Raw genomic sequence first — 16,531 nt, 5'->3', positions numbered from 1 at the left:
CTTGTGAGTAGCAGGGAAAGTGACTGAGGGCCAGGCAAGAGCCGAGCAAGCCGCACTGTCCCTGCCTGGCCCCTCGACCACACACAGCACCACCACGCAGAGTTCAGACACCAGGAATCAGGACGCTCACCGAGACCACCGAGCACGGACCAAACAGAGGAAGAAGTGGCGGCCATGCAGAGTGAAACGAAGAAAAAACCCAGGGAACCAACAGTGAGGGGAAGGAACCTGGGACTCAAATCCATTTGGAACGGAAGGAAGAAATAAACATTCAGCAGGAACAGGATGAAGAAACAAGAATTCCAAAGAAATGAAGAGAGGGTTAGGAACCTCCAGGACAACTTTAAATGTTCCAACATTCGAACCATGGGGGTGCCTAAAGAAAAGTAACAGCAAGAAACTGAAAACTTATTTGAACAAATAATGAAGGAAAACTTCCCTAATCTGGTCAAGGAAATAGACTTCCAGGAAGCCCAGAGAGCCCTAAAGTAAGTTGCACCCAAGGAAGCACATACCAAGGCACCTCGTAATTACATTAGCCAAGATGAAAGATAAGGAGAGAATCTTAAAAGCAGCAAGAGAATAGGAGACGGTTACCTACAAAGGAGTTCCCATAAGATTGTGAGTAGATTTCTCAAAAGAAACCTTACAGGCAAGAAGGGGCTGGAAAGTATTTGAAGTCATGAAAGGCAAGGACCTCCATCCAAGATTACTCTATCCAGCAAAGCTATCATTTAGAATAGAACGGCAGACAAAGTGCTTCCCAGATAAGATCAAGTTAAAAAGTTCGTTGTCACCAAGTCTTTATTGCATGAAATGTTAAAGGGACTTATCTAAGAAAATGATAAAAAATGCGAACAGTAAAATGACAACAAACCCACAACTGTCAACAACCAAACCTAAAAAAAAACCAGAAACAAAATAAACTAGGCAAACAACTAGAACAGGAACAGAATCACGGAAATGGAGATCACATGGAGGGGTATCAGTGGGGAGGAGGTAGGGGGAGAATGGGGGAAAAATACAGGGAATAAGTAGCATAAACACTAGGTACAAAATAGGGGGAGGTTAAGAATAGTACAGGAAATGTAGAAGCCAAAGACTTTATATGTACGACCCATGGACATGAACTGAGGGGAGTGAGGGACGGATGGTGGTGGGCAATGGGCTGAAGGGTGGGGGGAATAAAGGAGAGGAAAAAAATGGGACAACTGTAATAGTATAATCAATAAAATATACTTAAAAGAAACTCAAGTAGAAAAATAGATAAAAGTATTTTTAAAAAGTATCAATAAAATGACCTACAACTGTTTAATAGACTGCCTCTTTCGTCACACCCTTTTGAAAAATATCCCTCACTCTGGTAACTGTTCATCTCCCTCTTTTATGAATCCTAAGGTTAAGCAGTGTGTAAAGCTGGAATTCTCCTGTACAGTCGTTGCTCATGAGAATGACTGTCCAACCAAGGCCGTGTTATCACAAAATGAACCCCCACCTGGCGTTCTGAGGGCAAGCCACCACACACACGCTCACACTCTCACACTGCCCACCTCATTCCAGGCCATTGGCTCCGTTCTGAAGAGAGAACTGGTCAGCTCGACTGACAGCCGTTTCTTGTAATCCTGCGGCTTGTCCTCAGACATTCGGAACAGAACAGCGGCTGCGTACGTCGCTGGGAGAAGACGAAATCAAGGCTGTGAGGAAAAGCCAAGGCTCGCCGCGGGCCCTGGCTCCGGTCCCTCTGACTTACCCACGCCTTCGTTCCTCGAGTGAAGCAGCTCCGTCAGGGGGGCTGTGGCCCCCTCAGCCTCGATGGCCTCGGCAGCCTCCTTGTCCTGCGCAAGTTCACAGAGGACCCCTGCAGCTACTCTTTGGATGTTTTCGATGGGAGAATACAGCAGCTAAGGGGAAACACACGAAAGCCTAGTTAAATGAAAGCGCAGCAAGCACCCCACTGTGATGCCAACGTTCCCGATTCAGTGGAAGTGGCATTCGTACCACTTGCATTAAATCACAGTCATGCCCTGCCTAACAACGGGAACAAGTTTCAGAAATGCCTGGTCCAGCCTACCACGCATACCTAGGAGTGCGACACACAGCCCACTGCTCCTAGGCCACAAGCCTGTAAGCACGTCACTCCCGAGTACTGTGGGCAATTGTAACACAATTGTAAACGTGGGCGTGTTTCCACCGGCATCACCACAAACATGGAGTAATGTGCTGTGCTACGACATCGCTAAGTGACAGCCATTTTTCAGCTGTTGACAGAAACATCGTTATGCAGCACAAGAATGCATTCCCTACATTACTTTCCGTTGCCATTGAGCGTAACCCTTGGAAAACCCAGGGGTGGCTGGAGGCCTGGGCCCTGGCAGTCCGGACCAGCTCTCCTCCAAAACTGAGTGAGTACCCCAAAGAGTAGGGTCCAAAGTCTCCTCCTGCTCCTTGAGGCCTCTAGTCCCAATGTTTCTCCTCCTGCTCCCCCACCCCTGCCAATAAAGAGACTTTTCATAAAACTGAATGTATTCTGCATAAAGCACCTTGAAATTCTATTTTTCATACTTTGGCAGGCAGTCACGGGCAAAGTGCTGTCATTTTATAAATCGTGACAGATGAAAATTAAATGTTGATGCCCTTGTTGTGGTCCCTAATTTCCTAAAAATCTGCTTATCATTAAAACCCTACAATACTATGGGCATATACAATCTAGAACACCTCATTTAGAACCAACGTACCTGCACAAACAATGGAATGGTATTTAGTCCTCTGATGACAATTCTGTTGTGAACATCTCGAGCTAGGATGTGAAGGGCTCCGGTGCAGCCTTCGACTATCTCTTCCATGCGGACCCCCTCCTACAAAAGCATGGTTAACAAATAGGGTATTCTCTTTCCTGAAGTTGTACACTGGAAAGGCTTTCTGAGTGGTAATTACTAGACTAATTATTCACATTATACGCCCAAAGTTTCTCGAATTTGAAATTAGTTCAGGAATGGAGGAGGATCCCATTAAGCTGAATGTCACAGAGGGGCGCTCATGGCAGCCTCAGTCCACATGCACTGCCCCTGTCCCCCACCACAGTGCTTCCCTATTCCTCTACATACCAGAGAGAACTTTCTCACAGTGAGGGCACCAACCACTCCAGGTAAAAGGAAAATAAAAAAGGTACACATAGATGGCAGAACAGTGGTCAGACCATGTCAACGTTCTCTTTCACATACTCCATTTTTGGACACCTGTGTATAGTTGGTGGCAGCTTTGTGAAGCTTTATCACCAACTACTAAACTCCTACTGAGCTGCCAGCAGAAAAGTCCACTCCTCACCTTCTCCAGACTATTCGACTGATAATCTGTATAAGAGAGGGGGGTCAGCTTTTGCAAAATACATGTTTTCACTGTTTCTAAGTTTTTAAAAAAGCTTATGATTCTGCTACTTTCGAAACAACTGACGTCTCTAAGGACACAAAATCTCCTTTCTAAAGAGACTTAAAAATAACAGGTACCCTCTGCATTTTATTAAGCTACCTCATGGACACAAGTCAATGCCAAAAGCAATGAACTGAGAAAGCCCAGGCCCTGAGTGCACACCTAGCAATAAGGGGTTCCCCATGTTTGTTCCAGTGAGGCCCCTGTGTCTTCCAAAGTAACCCAATTAAAAGGAGAGCTCTCTCTGAAGATCTGAGTCTTGAATTCTAAGGGTTCAGAAATGTCTCTACTTACAATAAAGCTAGCTTTAAGCTGAGAGTATAGGTAAAGGTTCCAGATATGCTACTATTCATTTTTGAAATTTGTTGGTAATTTTAGGCCCATGGATATAGTTTAAACAACTCCTGGAAGAGACAGCAAAAGGTATGTTAAATAGTTATAGGTAGACCTCGTGCTATCATGGGTAATAAGTTCTGAAACCAGACAGACTTGGTTCAAATGACAACTCTTGTTACTTCTTAAGTGACCATCTATACGGATTACATGAGAAAACATTAGGAAACACCTGACCTCACTCTCCCTTTATAAGACTGATGATGTGAAGACACTAAGGAGATGTCAAAAGGAAGCCTCACTGGGAGCCACATTATCTTCTCTGCAGCCAGAGCCAGTTTTTTAGCCATTGGCAAGCAGCCCTTCAGGCAGGAAACAACGGAGGGAACCAGTGACCAAAGAATTCAGGACCCTATGGATTTATGCATTCCTTTTAAATAGTCAGGTGTCATTATTAAGGTTTGCCTACCACAAACTGCTGCTGTGTTCCGCCCATAGATGTACGACGCTGGGTATCCTGATGTGCGCGAACCAACAACTGAACTAGACGTGGAATGGCACCCTGCTCACGCAAAGGTGCATGGTTTGCTGGACAAAGGGCAAGATTTCGAATCAATCCAACGGTGGCCTGTAGATAAGAAGAATAAAGAACTGGCGTACAACTCAACAAAATCACTTTCTTGGCCTAAACTTCCCACATCAGAATTACTGGCATCTCTTGAGAAGTAGCACTGAGTACACAAAGACTTCAGAACCCCACCCCCTCCCAGCCATTCTTGCTGCTTATTAATCCCTATGCCTAGCAGCAGCCGTCCAATAGCTAGAAGTGGCTCATTTTGAATTCTGCCACCATCTACTTCGACGATTTACCTTTATCAGAGGCCAATGGGATGGTGGGTGTAGGAGTTTAACCACAACTGGCAGTCCATAGTGAAGGCGAACAGCATTCTGGGCCATCTCTGCTTCCTGGTGTCGGCTGGTCAGATGACGAAGAGCACAGATGGCAGGCTCAGTGATGTCCTCCCTGTCACCAGCACGAAGGACAGTACGTACAAGAGCCTCTATACCACCCACTTGGCACACCATCATCTTGTTCTTATAATTATTGCAGGTGAGATTAGAAAGAATTCCAGCTGCACAGGTGACCACATTTATATCATCTGAGCCCAACAACTGAACAAGGGTCCCAAGAAGACCTTCCATTCCTTCCTATGGAAATAAAAACAGATCCTCAATATATACTCATCTCAACTCTTATCACCAAGCCAGTGGTTTACTCAGAATTTACCTGTTTAGTTGCAGCATCTGAAAGATTCCTAAGAGTCCAAAGACAGTTCTGAACAAGACGCTGACTTGGGTCCGTCAGGTGAAGTCCTAAAGCTTGCATCCCACCTAGAACATTAAACAGGATCTAAGGCAATGACCATTAGCTACCAATTCCTATCAGCACTAAGCTTATCCCTTCCACTTAAATCCTTTATTTCCTATATAGTGCCCAGTTTCCCATTCTTTGCCAGTTCATTTCTACATCTGTCAAGCATCTGTTGCCCCTTCCCTATGTGGAAAAAGCCTTCATTACTATCACCTACTCACCCCTGCATACCTGTTACTCATTTTCTTTCACCTACTCAATCACTTCAAACATATACGTCCAATACTGTTTGTTAGTGCTACACTAGTAAGCAAAATATTCTAAAATCCCTACCTTCACAGGGCTCGTGGTCTAGTTGGAGGCAAACAACTCTACAGTAAAATAAAACTATATACTGTGTCAGATGGTATTAAGTGCTACAGGAAAATGTAACAGAAGACAAGGGAAGGGGCTACAGTTTTAAGCAGGGAAATCAGGTAACCTCAATGTGAAGATGACATCTGACCAAAGACCGGAAGGAGCCACGTGAACTGGGGAAGAGCAATCCAAAAAGAACGCACTGGAACGCTGCTGCCAGGGACTATATGGAAGGCACTGACTCCAAAACACGTGCTCCAGAGGCACACAGCCTTCCGCCATCTAGGGCCCTACTGAAGCACATTTACACTGGCAGGTGTCTGGATGGAAGCTGAATTCCCCACCTACTGGCCCCTCGTACTGAAATCACTTCTGAATGCAGCTGAGAGATGCTCTGCCTTTCTCCTTGTCCATCTTTTCCTGCTTGTTTTATCTCCACAAACTCTGTTAGATCTATTTGCCGTAATTCTCATGGCACCTTGTCCTTTTCCCTCATAGTATTTATCACAATGAGAATTAAGTCTACCGTACCGACAAGACAAAGACCATCCCCATCTGGTCCCTTTCTCATAGTAGCCCCAGCTATACTGATCAGTGCCCTGCACGAAGCTGACACTCGGTTTATGTTAAATAACTTTTCCGTTCTGCCTTCTCTCCCTCAGAGATTTCTGCCCTCCTCGACAACTATTAACTCTGAGAGTGGGTCTCAACCCCAGGCGCCCATCAGAACAGCCCACGGAGACTTGAAGAACACACAGCTCTAGGGTGAAAGTCCCCATCTCACTGAGGCCTTCCCCCATAACTAAGAAGGCAACCCCCGATCTACAGCCCAGTCTTACCCTGTATTTCTTCAGCACCAAACATTTCCAGCTACCTACTGACCTTCTAGTCACCAAGTATGCCAGCTACTTAGATGGTTTTGTTCCCCAAAGTCAAAATCCATTCTGGTAGTCGCATTTAGCTTCATGAGATTCATGTTCTCCCCTCCACAAACCACTTCTGGTTGCACCTTTAGCCTCTACATTGTCAAATTCTATTGATTCTTTCAGGAGTCTCAAACATTCATCCTTTGCTCTCTATTTTTAATACCAAACTACTTCATTCCTAGACCTAGAACGTAGTATTAACATTCTGAACACTCACTGTGATGCTCCTCCACTGCTCAAAAACCACCTATAGCTTCTTAGACAGTCTGTCGGGTAACTCCAAGTTCTTTAGCATAACTCTAAGGAACCCATTAAACTCCCACTTGAGAATTCCAAACTGACCTCCACATTCTACACCTCTGGTTTCCAAGCTGAAATAAAGCATGAACAAACACCTACAGGGCTGAGGAAGGCCTGCCCAGCTCCACAACCTCACCCTTGCTGCTCATCCCCTTACTAAACTGCAGCTACGCAGACCCTTCAGCACTTACAAGTCAACATCCTCTACCTTTTCTCTCAATCCCTACTTCTCATGTAGATAAACTAGGGCCTTCTCACTCTGTAATCCCATGTAACACCCCTTTTCAGGGAAGCCCTTTTCTCCACTCTCTTTCCCCATTAATGCTGTATCCCTGTTTGCTGTCTGTTTCTCTCATAACACATATTCCAGTTTGTAATCACCGCATGTTTTATTACCCTCACTAGACAGTTAAGAATACTGGGACATGTATGTTTTATTAAAGAATGGAACTTGCGCTTATTACAGTGCCTGAAACACAGGTACTAAATATTTTCAGAATAAACTAGAATATCAGAATAATCAGGGGAGCTTCTCAAAAAGATTCCTAGGCCTCCAATTCCATATATTTCCAGTTCCCTACTGACCTCCTCTGCCATTTCAACACGCTGGGGATTCTGATGAAGTCAGTCTAGAAAACCTTTTAACAAGCTCTCACAAGCACTCAAGGCATTTCTGGAGAAGTGGGCAGAATCCATACCCCACTGCTCATGTGAACCTGGACACACCTGTCCACCCCCTCCAAGCCGACTACTGCACTGCCAACAGCTGTCCTGAGCGATCCTAACACCTTTCTCACCCACAGATTCTCTAACAAAATTACTCTCAACGAGCGGGAAAATGGGTGTTACCAACCCTACACTTTATTTCCTGTATTTTCTATCGAATGCCTTTACATCTTTCCTCTTCCAATTTTCATTTGAAGCTAGATTTCGGTCTAGGCAGATGCTGTTAGGTGGGTTACCAAAAGGAAAAAGATGCTGGGTAGCTGAAGAGTAACTGTATTTTCATGAAGAAAAGCAAGAGGCCTTGGTGTAGACCACCTATTCCTTTCCTCTGCCACCAATATGCACATAAAACAAGCTGCTTCATTCAAAGAACTTAAAGGGAACAGAAAAAACTGTTTTTCATCTTAGACCACACGTTCACTAAGAATACAGAATACCTCATTGCTCATGTGCAACACACTGCTCATGAGCATCTGCTGACTAATCAAGAAAAGACGACTTGGCTACACTCAACTATATTTTAATGTCTCCTATGTATTCATAAGTCTATTAGCAAAGCAAATAAGATTTGCCCAAAATCAAAATTAAAAGCACACTTTATCATGCCAAGGTTAGTAAGAACTCTGCTTAAACTAGGCCGAAGGAGCACCAATGCAGGTATGAAGCAGAACATGTGTTAAGTCTAAATGTGATCTTGGCTACAAGCTGTATAAGGACCATCTACTTTCAGTCCATTAACATCAGGTTCTATTACCCTCTTCCTAAGAAAGGTCATCTGACTGGAACCACAACTGCTGTACACATGAGAACTCAGAACAGAACAAATACTTACCAGCTTCTACAATAGCCGGTTTGTTGCTAGAACAGACAGACAGCACCTTCAGTACTCTGCTTGTGGTCCACAGTAGTTTCTCGTAAGTGTAGGTCCTCATTATATTTACTAAAGCTTGAGGTCCGCCACTAGCCAAAATTATCAGCTAGAAAGACATGAATGCATTGTTAAATGTGGAATGTGGATCAAATGCCTGAGAAGAGCCGTATTATATTACCAACCTATTTTATTATACAAAAATGGCAGCCAGCCTGCCATTGACTTGAATGTTTTCCTGGACCCCACCACTGAGACTCTCACACGGGGGCCCTATTTAACACTTCCTCCTATAGCATTCCACTCAAATCCAGGCATCCCAGTACTCCCAAGAATAAACAACCCTGGCCCAATTTTCTTCTCATAAATCATAGCAAAAAGGGGGAAAAATAATGTTGGTATGCAATAGTAATGCCAAGATATGAAAGTTATATGAAAACTGACTTGGAAATTTGTACCAGAATAGGTACTTGAAACTCAAGATTTGGCTCTTTGCTTTTCCTAATCATTACCTTACAAAAGGATACCACACTAAAACCATCCCTTCTCACCTGTTACTTCCCTGCATAATCCCACCTGCCAACTCTACTCCAATTTCCTAAAAACAAATCTTACTTCAATGATGTCACTGAAAATTTCGGATTGCTCTGCAGTCTCAGCTCAACCTCTTCCTCTCCCTTACTCTTTGTATTTTTTAAATTTTCTAAACTCATCAGGTCCCTCCCTCAGTGGGATCTTCAAAGATGCTATTTCCTCACCATGATCCTCACATCATCAACCTCTCTGATCCATAAAAGCTAAAAAAGCTAAACTCAACTATCGTTCCTCTAAGAGGTCTTCCTGAACCCTCAAAACAGGGTGAGGTTCACTCGTGTTGTCAAAGCCCCTACCCACCTCCTCACATTTGACGTAAATAGTAATTTGACTATTATTTCGGTGTCTACTTCCCTTCCAAGAATGAAAGCTCCAAGGGAAGATGGCCCACTATATCCCTATTGCCTCGCTCAGTGCTTTACATACAGACACTCAATTACGTAAAGAAATAAAGAGGCTTTAACTTTTCTGATGCATACTAAGGATGAAGTATACAATCTGCCACAGAAAAACATGACATTGGGGGCCCCTAAGCCTCCACAACACAACATCAGAACAATTCTTTTACCTTGCTTTCTTGATTGCCGTAAGCTAAGATCTGAAGGCAGTCTGTTGTAATTGCCAAGAATTTAACATTTGTTTTGTTGAGCAAGGCAACCATTTTCTGCAGCCCGCCAGCTAAACGCACTGCCATTTTAGCTCCTTCTTGATGCAGTAAAAGGTTGTGGAGTGTTGTGATGGCATAAAACAACACAGAATCCACTGGTGAACTGGGGAGAAGAAAAGAGGCACATCAGAAATGGTGTGACTGCACACTTCTCCTTGTTAGCTTTGAGCATCCTGACCATATTTTCTTACCCAAGCATCTTCACCAGGGCAGGAATGCCCCCAGATTTAAAGATGGCCAGCAAGCCCTCACGATGATGGGAAAGATTGTGCAAGGTCCCAGCAGTACAGCGAGCTGTCTCCACGTCGTTTGTGTTCTGCATGGTACGCACAATAGCAGACACCATCTGAGGAGAGCGCATGATGGCGTGTCTGGAAGCTTCCTTTTTAGAAAGCTGATGGACCATAACTGCAGCCTTGTTAACCACCACCTATAATGTACAGGAATTAGGAGACATAATTAGCTTTCAAATATGAATATCAGGTAGACATTTTGAGACTGCTTCCTTGAGAATGTCCTTTGAAGCTGGTTAAAGAGCCAGCCATGTCATCACTAACCTGGTCCTCATCGTTTAGCAGTTTCGTCAGTTCCGGGATTGCACGCGTGGCAAGTTCTGCATCATCTTGATAGTTAATCAAATTTACAACGGCATGTTTCAGCATCTGTGATGGTTCAGCTAAACGCTGGACGTTGGTGGGGTGAGCGGCATCAAACTGTGTAGATGGGATCTGCATGCCCTCATCTAACGTCTCAGGGAACATAGCAGCGCGTACTCTCTGAGCTCGGGTCATGGCATACTGCCCATCAATGTCTGGAAAAGGTAAATGAACGCTCACTATCCAGAGTTCAGCATCACCGGAATATCTGCTATCCTGAACAGTGAAGTTGCATTGCAATCACTCCTATTTCTTTACCACGCCATTTTGGAAGCTGTTACTACACATTAGCTTTTAAAGGAATAACTGATTCTCAAAGTGGCAATCTGACTTTCAATAAGGCAATAATGCTCTTACCAGCTACTTGTTCTTGAGTGAAGGACTGAGAAAACCCCTGGTGGTCCCAGTCGTACAGGCCTTGTTGGGTGGTATCCACATCTTCTTCCTCAGGATTGCCTTTTCCACTCAGAGAAGGGGCTGTGGTAGTGGCACCAGAATGGATTCCAGAGTCCAGGTAAGACTGTTGCTGCCAATGACTAACAGCCGCTTTTCTGTCTGGCTCCATGGCCATGTCCAGCTCCATCAAATCAGCTACAAAAATAAAACAGCATTAGCATTACTACAACAGAAATGTAATCTTAGTTTAACAACAAAAAAGAATCTGTAATATGACCCACTGGAATATTTTTAGAAATAAAGTTCAATTTGAAAGATATCCAAGAACAACAGAGTAAGAGCCAGGATTCTCTTGGTGGTGAAATAGCCACTCTTAGGGGACCACCGAACAGTCGCTCACTGAACCAAGGGAAGAACTATACTGCATTCAGGCTCCAGGAGCAGTCACCCGGACTCGATTCTGCTGGTGGCCTGTTTGCTATTTCACCACGCCATCAGGAGGGGTGAGCAAAAAATAAAACAAAAGGTAGCCTGATAAGCAGGGAGAGAGGAAAGCAAGGGGGATGGGAGCCAGACAGGGTTATCGGCAAAGAAGCACAGCCCCAATTCAGTAACTAAAGACCTATGACACAAACCTTGAGTAGCCATTGTCCACACAGAGGATCCTCAAAAACGGTTGTTTGGTGTACTTCAGATACCCTGAAAGAGTTCATCAAAAGTATTCAGGATTTAATTTGATTTTAACACTCGTAAGTCACTAGGACGGCCTGTTAAACATCATGGACTATAGCCACACATACACGGAAAGCCCCAAATCATCTTTTACCGTCTGACACAGTGAAACACAGATCTCACATGCCATCCCCCAGACACCCCAACCACAGCTCCACCCCACTGAACCTCTAAGTGAAAACTCCTCTTTAAGAAGCACCTCTTCTTAGTAGAAATAGAAAGATGATGAAGAAAGCATAAAAGCTCTAATAATGAAAGCCAGGAAGAGGCGAAAAGAAACTATTCAAAATCAACTCCTCGAGTTCCAAAAAGTCTCTCCCATTTTAACTTCTCTCACTGAAAAATTCACACTCTTAAATTTAGACAGTAGAAATCCAATGGGATTTTTTTTTAACACCAAATTTTCATTCAAAGGACTGATTGTTTTCTGTCATAGTACAATCCCATCTAAAACAGCTTCAAGAAAACAGACTTTGATGACTGGATCAGAACAACCGAAGTTAGACTTTTTAACTAAGAAGTAAAATTACTTTCCAAATGAAAAAGTTTGCAACACAAATTAGAAACATGATTTTCAGTAGTTTTTCTAAGTTCAAATTTATAGCAATGATTATAAATACAAGTATTACTGACTGAAATGATGCTTTGATCAACATAAATTTAATCATTCATACACATGTATAAAGATCTTAGCATACAATTTTATGTCTGCATTTTGGCTTTACTGTGTAATAGTCAGGAAAACTATGAATCACACAGGAAAACTATTTGCAAATAAGAACAATTTAAGGTTCCTAGCCTCTAAACATTCCTAATAAAATTTCCTTTTTTACAAAATCTGTCCCTAAACAAGTTCATCTTACATTACAAATGAACACAGTAGGTGTTTTCCAATGTGTAAAGATAAGTGCGAAATGTTTTCTATCAATGTATAAATTTAAACATGTTTAAGGAAATCTGAAACTCCACTCTAAAATCCTGGTTTCCTATGTAAAGAAGCATTTATTTGATTATTCCTATAATTGCTCTTCCAGGAGTAGAATTTTACAACCACAAAACTCACCACCACTTAAAGCTGACAAGAGTTGTGGATACAATTGTTTTAATGACCACAGTAGAAACAATTGGCAATTTCCATATGAGGCAGAATGAAGGACAGAAAATGGTAAAAGTGATTCCTGTCAATAGGAATCTTGTATTTTAAAATACAACTGAATCCTGAACACCCAGGTTATTCAACACAGGACACTGACCACCTGTGAGCACTGACAATCTGCATATAACTTCAGTTGGCCCTCTGTATACACAGATTCCCAAATGCCACCCGACCCTTGGACAACGTAGGTTTGAACTGAACAGGTCACCTGAAAAGCCAATGTATATTATAAGTGGACCTGCGCAATTCAAACCTGTGTTGTTCCAGGGCCAACTGTAATTTATTCAGCAGGATTGTATGTTTAATGTTTTGGTTCCACAGGGCTGGACTGGGACACAGAAACCAGCATTCTAATGAATACACTGGGATGCAGCAATACATCTGTGGACTACACGTTGAGACACACTACACTGGAAGGATCTCAGGTTCTGTCCACAGATGCTGTGTTTTAGCTCACATCTTTGTGACTGGCTATTCAATCATTTTCCAACTCCCCGGGAAATGTGTTTCCTACTTTACCTCCCAGTATTTCTGGGCAGGGGGCCTTACAACATGTTCTACACTGAGCTCCCTCTTTGGCCAATGCCATGGGGCTCAGAAACTAGTCACATTTATAGGCTGTGCAACTGTTTAAGAAGATATTCTTTCTTCTGGTTCCAAAAAATATATTTATAGTATTTCCTCTTATAGTGTTTCCTTGTTAGTGATACAAAGGCAGCACATTTTAGCCATGATAATGGGTAAAATCTGTTTATGTGGGCTGACCTAGCAACGTGACCATGATTGTAACAATTTTATGGAAAAAAGGAAGTTACATTCCGAACTTACAATAACCAGTTACATGTTAGGGACTTACCAATACTATTAATTTTATGGCACTTTAAAATCTGTGCAAAATACATTAAAAATTACTTTTGCTCACCCCTGCAAAGTGAGGGAGGGTGAGTGTCTATCACCAGGGAAGTACACAGCAGGTGTGAAAATTAAGCTCTACAGAAGCGACAACATGTACCAACTCATCCCTACACTGCTCTGCAAATTCAAATTCACCAAAACACTGAGAATTCTCCACTAAGATATTGAATACACTGTCCAGAGAGATCCAGGGAAGAATTTGCCCGAGCAGAAAAACTTCCTCAGGCTTCCCCTGGACGAGCCTTCAGCAGAGCTCCCTCTACCACACCCTGCATCACGAAGGGCCCAGGGGGCTCTCATTCAACCAAGGCTCACCCAACACTTCAGGAAAACCTTTAACAAAGGAAAAAGTCAAGGAAAACCAACAAAAAATGATTCTTTTTTTAAAGTCAGAGCTGAAAAACAGGGGTGGGGTAGGGAAAGTAACAGAATGTTTCAATTTCTTATTCTCATAAAGCTTGCAGAGTATACAAATATAGTAGTATTTAATATAAACAAATAACTGAAATTGAGAAAAACTAGAGCAAAAAGACTCAAACTAGAGAAGGAAGAGGATGGTCCCAGGGAATCAAAGCTCCCACCAACAGGCATTCCAGAAAGAATGACTAAGAGATAAAAGGGGAAAGGCCTACTAAGTACCATCAAGATGGGGGCGGGGGGCCTTAATACTATGAAATACTACAGTGTTCCCTGATATGGGTGGTCCCTAGCCACAGACTGTAACAGAGTGATCTGTGTTCTGCCAGCTTTATCACCACCAAGTGGTGCTTTGACACAGAGAGAGGGCGCTGGGGACAGCCAGCTTATCCAGTCTAATGAGGCAGTGGATGCAGGCATCCTTCCTCTCTGCTTTCTGGTATTTAAATAACCACTCTTTCAATTATATATTTTGTTTAAAAAATCAAAATTCATCTTGCTATTTCTGATTTAAACTCTATGGAGCTTAAATATATATATCTTTTATATATAATAATTTCTAAATGTAAGTTTATCCTGAACCATAGCTATTCAAAGTATCACTGAGTAATTTTTCCTCCAGCTTTTTAAATAGAACTACTTAAGCAAGCTATGTTTTTCTTTTCTACTATTATGAAAATTTTCAAATATGCAAGAAAGTAGATACAACTACATAATGAACACCCACATTGTCTATACTTAACCGTTAATATCATGCCATAAAAATTAAGGACATTTTCCTGCGTAGCACATCATTATAGAAGATCGGCATTAACAACCGACAGTTACACGAGAGCTGGAGCTCCTGCTTTACCTTCTGCACTGGAGCTTCTGTCAGAGCCTACGTGACAATTCTTGACACAATAAAAATTTCAAATGTAAAGCTGCTTCTCCAGTTCCCATCAGGACAAAATTATCTTAATTACTTTAGATTTCAAGAAGTTTGAGTATTACTAACTGGGAGTAACTTTGCTATATAAATAAAACTCTATTATAAAAATCACAGTTTTATACTGGTAGTTCACGCTAACAATTCGATGTTCTAATAATCTATACTGGAAGAACCAAAGCCAATTATTTATTCAATTTTCTATTTTGCTGTTGTTTTAAGGTTTTATTAGAGAGGGGAGGGGAGGGAGGAAGGAAGGGGTAGAAAAGCAGGAAGAGAAACATCAACCTACAAGAGAAACGCTGACTGGTTGCCTCTTGCACACACCCCCCCTCCCACTGGGATCCTGGCCCACAATCCAGGCATGTGCCCTGACTGGGAATCAAACCAGCAACTTTTCAGCTCATAGGCTGATGCTCAGTCCACTAAGCCATACAAGCCAGGGCTACTAATTCCGTTTTAAAGAAAGAATATGCAACTCTATTTCAGGAGTATAACCTTTTGATAAATCCCCAGGGAGTAAAAACAAATAAAATTCTTAGTAAGATTTATTTGGTACATCTAAAAACACATACATATCCATTTTTATTAACTGTCACTACTTATACTTTGTCATTTAAAAAATTTATAGTCTCCTCAGATCTTCTTGTTTTAGCACTTTTCATTCAACACTAAAACTTTTAAGTCATAACTCACTCTAGTTTCCTTTCTGCTTTTACTCTCAGCTGTGCATATGTTCTGAGGAGTCTTCCTGGACTGGCCAACCTCCCCCACACATCTAATGATACTTTTGCTCCTCCAAAACACCCGACATTAATGCCCTTGGCATTATCTTTTAATATGTAAGAGCAAAATGGCTATTAGAAATATGAACTGTCTATAGCTAGGAAAAATTAGGATGCTCCCCAAATGATGTCCTTCTTCATTTTATTCTCTTCTCTACCCTATGCACAAAGTAAAATATACGTTTAGTGTAAAATTTTCCTTCATCCTTACCATAATGGTATGTAGTTAGTGACATTTTGATATATTTGGTATTTAAACTTACTGTTAGGCATTCTTTTAATATAAAAATCAAATCCAGTGTTGTAGGCCCTTATAAAATGCTTATAAAAAATATCACCTGTAATAAAGCATATGATGTCCTTCCTGAATATTTAGTTTGTCTCCCCCCATTTCATTTGCTATTCAAACAATGCTGAACAACATAAATAATTATCTTCATTTCTCCCACCCAGGAATTACTTCAACTACTGGATTAAAAAGGATAAGAACTTTTAAAGCCTTTTTGACACAGCTCCAAAATACTGACGGAGCATCAGTTCATAAAATTTTCACAGAAAGCACTAAAGTAGTGGCCAGTTTACTAAGGGCTTATCAACATCAACTGTTATCTCAGAGAACTTTTATTTAAGTTTTTTAAAGAAGATTTTATTTATTTTTAGACAGAGGGGAAGAGGAGAAAGAGAAGCATCAATGTGTGGCTGCCTCTCGTGTGGCCCCCACTAGGGACCTGGCCTGCAACCCAGGCATGTGCCCTGACTGGGCATCAAACCAGCAAGCCCCTTTGGTTCGCAGGCCAGCACTCAATCCACTGAGCCATACCAGCCAGGGCTCAGACGACGTTTAATAATAATGTCCACTCATCCAATGTATATATCACTACCCTACCTGAAAGTTTTTCTAAGTTATGAAATTAATTTTTTTTTTGCTACATGTAGCTTTTTGGCTTCCCAGATTTTTGATGTAGTCCCCCCCTTTT

At 42.1% G+C, this 16,531-nt stretch overlaps 1 protein-coding gene across 3 annotated transcripts in view; it reads right to left on the bottom strand.

Moving 5' to 3' along the window:
* The window catches only part of CTNNB1 (catenin beta 1), a 37,498-nt gene that overhangs the window by 3,380 nt on the left and 17,587 nt on the right, over positions 1–16,531 (bottom strand). For all 3 annotated transcript variants that reach the window (XM_037148225.2, XM_037148226.2, XM_037148227.2), the window contains exons 2-13: positions 11,257–11,320; positions 10,583–10,816; positions 10,127–10,380; positions 9,761–9,999; positions 9,471–9,672; positions 8,273–8,417; positions 5,048–5,151; positions 4,630–4,968; positions 4,229–4,387; positions 2,736–2,855; positions 1,751–1,901; positions 1,551–1,672 (exon numbers count right to left, since the gene is read on the bottom strand). In XM_037148225.2, the coding sequence (XP_037004120.1) occupies positions 1,551–1,672; positions 1,751–1,901; positions 2,736–2,855; positions 4,229–4,387; positions 4,630–4,968; positions 5,048–5,151; positions 8,273–8,417; positions 9,471–9,672; positions 9,761–9,999; positions 10,127–10,380; positions 10,583–10,816; positions 11,257–11,269 (2,082 nt within the window). In that variant the 5' untranslated portion in view covers positions 11,270–11,320. The remainder of the gene's footprint in view (positions 1–1,550; positions 1,673–1,750; positions 1,902–2,735; positions 2,856–4,228; positions 4,388–4,629; positions 4,969–5,047; positions 5,152–8,272; positions 8,418–9,470; positions 9,673–9,760; positions 10,000–10,126; positions 10,381–10,582; positions 10,817–11,256; positions 11,321–16,531) is intronic.

This window comes from Artibeus jamaicensis, unplaced genomic scaffold (genome assembly GCF_021234435.1).
Source record: "Artibeus jamaicensis isolate MK-2021 breed Jamaican fruit bat unplaced genomic scaffold, CSHL_Jam_final contig_519, whole genome shotgun sequence".
In the NCBI taxonomy this organism is placed as follows: domain Eukaryota; kingdom Metazoa; phylum Chordata; class Mammalia; order Chiroptera; family Phyllostomidae; genus Artibeus; species Artibeus jamaicensis.
The sequence above is the reverse complement of the archived record's forward strand: the minus strand, read 5'-3'. Positions and strand labels throughout refer to the sequence as shown.